This window comes from Palaemon carinicauda, chromosome 11 (genome assembly GCF_036898095.1).
Source record: "Palaemon carinicauda isolate YSFRI2023 chromosome 11, ASM3689809v2, whole genome shotgun sequence".
NCBI lineage: Eukaryota > Metazoa > Arthropoda > Malacostraca > Decapoda > Palaemonidae > Palaemon > Palaemon carinicauda.
The window spans coordinates 133310676-133315050 of NC_090735.1; the positions used below are offsets into that span (position 1 = coordinate 133310676).

At 35.5% G+C, this 4375-nt stretch overlaps 1 protein-coding gene across 1 annotated transcript; it reads right to left on the reverse strand.

The window, feature by feature from the left end:
- Positions 1-2001: 2001 nt before the first annotated feature.
- On the reverse strand, positions 2002-3290 carry LOC137649488 (octapeptide-repeat protein T2-like). Its single transcript, XM_068382472.1, has 2 exons — positions 3231-3290; positions 2002-2433 (listed from the first exon to the last, which is right to left on the reverse strand). The coding sequence occupies exons 1-2, from the start codon at positions 3288-3290 to the stop codon at positions 2002-2004; spliced, it is 492 nt and encodes a 163-aa protein (XP_068238573.1).
- Between the last annotated feature and the right edge of the window lie 1085 nt (positions 3291-4375).

The following is a 4375-nucleotide window of genomic DNA, read 5'->3' on the forward strand; positions in this document are numbered from 1 at the left end:
CACAGAGTTGCTAGTGTAGCGACTCTGTGGCGCCACAAAGCCACAGCATCGTGTGTCGGGGATGCAGTCTCCCATAGGTTTCCATTGTTTTCAAGTTTTGCCGTGCAAACTAGCGACTGTGGCAAGCGACTGCGGCTCTCTGTCGCTCATCCCCGCCACAGGCGTGGCGTGGCTTTGTGGTGCCACAGAGTCGCTATTGTGCTCCCGTCCTTAGTAATATCATGAAAAAAAGACGGGCCTTAGATACTATATTTTTGGCCTTTTTCTACTATTAGGTTTGCCTTTTAAAGCTGCGGTTGATTAGAAGTTGGCCTTTTCTCATTTAAAATACCTGGCAACCCTGCTTACGATAGCCATCGTTGCAATGTTTTACCCGTTACTACCAAGAGCAATTGGAAAGTTGTTTGGGACTGCTCATGTGCAATTAGCCTTTGCATTATTGTCTCTTGGTTTTTGTACCTCTCTCTCTCTCTCTCTCTCTCTCTCTCTCTCTCTCTCTCTCTCTCTCTCTCTCTTACATACTTTTGTAAGAGTATTATTGTGAAAAGATTGAATTTTATGTCCTCGGTTATATGCTATATCCAATTAGCCTTTGCCTTATTTTCCATTGTTTTATCTATTCTCTCTCTCTCTCTCTCTCTCTCTCTCTCTCTCTCTCTCTCTCTCTCGTACTTACTTTTGTAAGAGTTTTGTTGTGAAAAGAATTAATTTTATGTGCTCTCGGTTATATGCTATCTCTAATTAGCCTTTGCCTTATTTTACATTGTTTTATCTATCCTTAGTATCTCTCTCTCTCTCTCTCTCTCTCTCTCTCTCTCTCTCTCTCTCTCTCTCTTGTGAGAGTATTATAATGTATGGAATGAATTTTATGTGCTCTAGGCTGTTTGCCATTTTTATGTCCCCTAATGACTTCTTATAAGACTTACAAGGAGCATATGTGCTCTGTATCCTCTTTAAGTCTTATATTTTTTGTTTATATCAGCCAAGTTGTTGACGGAATAAAAAAAAAAAAAATATATATATATATATATATATATATATATATATATATATATATATATATATATATATATGCAAAATAACTTTTTCGTTCAGGTATCATCCTATTATTTTCAGCATATTTCTTATATGAGTCTTTTTATAGTTATCCAAAACCCTACTGTAAATGTTTAGAGTATAGATTTACCTATCATTTCATATATGAATGGTAAATATCGGTTAATATACAAAAAAAAGTAGATTTAGATTTTCTCTGAAGATTTATTTAGAGAAATCGGCAGAGTTTTAGTTGTTAAAATTTTAAAATACTTCAAATAAATTATTTTAAGTTAGATTGCTATGATTAAACTGAGTGAAAACCAACAAGAATTGATTTTAAAGTTTCATGAAGAATTTCAGAAACAGTACATATGCTTAGCACTTGTAAGACACCTTTGACAAACAACAATTCAACATACAGTCAACTTTTAAAGTCAGCCCTTCTCCAGCATGAGGCTCAATACTGTCAAAAATTTAATTATTTGGATATAGGCATCAATTATTTTTTTTTTTGGATGGATTTTCTAAAACTTCAATACATAATTTAGTGAAAGAATAACATCGTATAGACCTATTGCAATGACTGTAACTACCTACAGCCTTGGCATGTTTATAATTCTTGATTTGGTTTTTAATTTGTTTTTAGCATAAGTATATTGAGTACTTTACTGTCGTTAGTGCGATGAAATGTACCTATAAGTTCATAATATTTAATCTTTAATATCATCGTTAGTTAATAATCTAGATGTATTACATATTTTTTTATAACTTTATAATTAATTAAAGTTCTCTTTCTCTCAATGTATGCCGGTTAGTGCCCTGCACTTTTATCTGTCTTTCTGTCTGACATGTGCCTCTATCTTTCTCAGCCTGCTGTGTCTCTCTATATTTCTCAGCCGGCAATGTCCCTATATCTTTCTCAGCCTGCAATGTCCCTCTATCTTTCTCAGCCGGCAGTGTTCCTCAATATTTCTCAGCCTGCAATGTCCCTCTATCTTCCTCAGCCTGCAGTGTCCCTCTATCTTCCTCAGCCTGCAATGTCCCTCTATTTTTCTCAGCCTGCAATGTCCCTCTATATTTCGCAGCCTGCAATGTCCCTCTATCTATCTCAGCCTGCAATGTCCCTCTATCTATCTCAGCCTTCATTGTCCCTCTATCTCTCTCAGCCTGCAATGTCCCTCTATATTTCCCAGCCTGCAATTTCCCTCTATCTCTCCCAGCCTGCAATGCCCCTCTGTATTTCCCAGCCTGCAATTTCCCTCTATCTCTCTCAGCGTGCAATGTCCCTCTATATTTCTCAGCCTGCAATGTCCCTCTATCTTTCTGAGCCTTCAATATCCCTCTATCTTTCTCAGCCTGCAATGTCCCTCTATCTTTCTCAGCCTGCCTGTCCCTCTATGGGTGTTAGTGCGCTCACGCGAAAATTTTAAGAAACACGAAACACTTGGTAATAATTCTCCATACTCCCTTTAGAGACAGAAGGAAAGGGGGGAGGGGGAGGAGACCAGGAGATTAGAGGGAGGGTCGTCAAAAACTACTTTTCATCTCCCTGATGCTCATTGAGACCCTGAATAGAGACGGCAATGTGTTTTTGAAGTTCGCAGAGAAAAATATATTGACCTTAATGCGCTTTGGTTGGAACCGGAAATAATTTTCCACACTTACACTTTTTAAATATTCTTATTTGGATAGATCGCCTGTGGGTGTATGACAAACACACTCTCTCTCTCTCTCTCTCTCTCTCTCTCTCTCTCTCTCTCTCTCTCTCTCTCTCTCTGTTCTTATTTTGTGTTATTGAATATTCTCTCTCGCTCTCCTCATATTCATCTTACTTTGCGCGCGCTCTCTCTCTCTCTCTCTCTCTCTCTCTCTCTCTCTCTCTCTCTCTCTCTTCTTATTTTGCGTTCTTGAGTATTCTCTTTCTCTCTACTCATATTCATCTTATTTTGATCTCTCTCTCTCTCTCTCTCTCTCTCTCTCTCTCTCTCTCTCTCTCTCTCTCTCTCTCTCTCTCATTTTGCGTTCTTGAGTATTCTCTTTCGCTCTACTCATATTCATCTTACTTTGCTCTCTCTCTCTCTCTCTCTCTCTCTCTCTCTCTCTCTCTCTCTCTCTCTGTATGTTCTGTACGTGCTGGGCAAGATTGGAAACGTATTTGAAAATGAATATGAGGGGAGAGAGAGAGCATTTGCCTTCAGGTTGCTCTTCTGGAATGGGCAATGTTTTAAGTTTCCTATCTTCGACTGCCACATGTTTAGTTTCCATCATTACTTTAGGGTTATGCGATGCCCGCCTTCTTTTTGCCTTTGTGTGCCCCCCCCCCCCGACCCCAGGAATATTTGGGGGGGTTCCTTTGTTTCCAGATGGGAAGGAAATTTAATGGAGAAGGAGGAGGTACGCTTTGTTGCATATCCTTGAACTTTATTAATAGGTATAGTGTACTTTTTTATATACTTTTTACCGGAATATTGATTTTAATAAAATGAGTGATGAATCTATTCGTTTGTTTTACCTCTCGAGATCAAACATACAGCGATTTTTTTTTTTTTATCTTGAACAGGCTGACATAAATCTTTATTTATATTTTATATATGAAAGATCTATTTTGATATAGTTACTGATTTCAAAGTGTTTTATTTTAAACATGTGATTTTTTTTTTATCTTGAATAGGCTGACATAAATCTTTATTTATATTTTATATATGAAAGATCTATTTTGATATAGTTACTGATTTCAAAGTGTTTTATTTTAAAGATGTGATTTTTTTTTTATCTTGAATAGGCTGACATAAATCTCTATCTATATTTTATATATGAGAGGTCTATTTAAATATAGTTAGTGTTTTAAAAGTGTTTTATTTCAATTGTTTATTGCTAATCTTGTAGTTTATTTATTTCGTTATTTCTTTTCCTCACTGGGTTATTTTACCTTGTTGGAACCCTTGGACTTTTCTATCTAGGGGTGTAACTTAGCTAATAATAATAATAATAATAATAATAATAATAATAATAATAATAATAATAATAATTGATAATCGATAATAATAATTAACAATAATTGATAAAAATAATGGGAAGTCCAATAGGACAAGAAACCGAGTAGCATTTTTCTAAATCATGTTCTCAAGACTTTATTCTTTACTATTCTTTAGGTTTTGAATTTTATGAAAGGTCTTTATCAAAAAAAAAAAAAAAAAAAAAAAAAAAAAAAAAAAAAAAAAAAAAAAAAAAAAAAAAGAGGAGAAGAAGTTTCTGTATAGCAAATCGTGAAGTCTGCCTGCGTAATAGCCTGCCATTTTGTACTGACAAGTATTAAATCATAGACATTACGTATTGA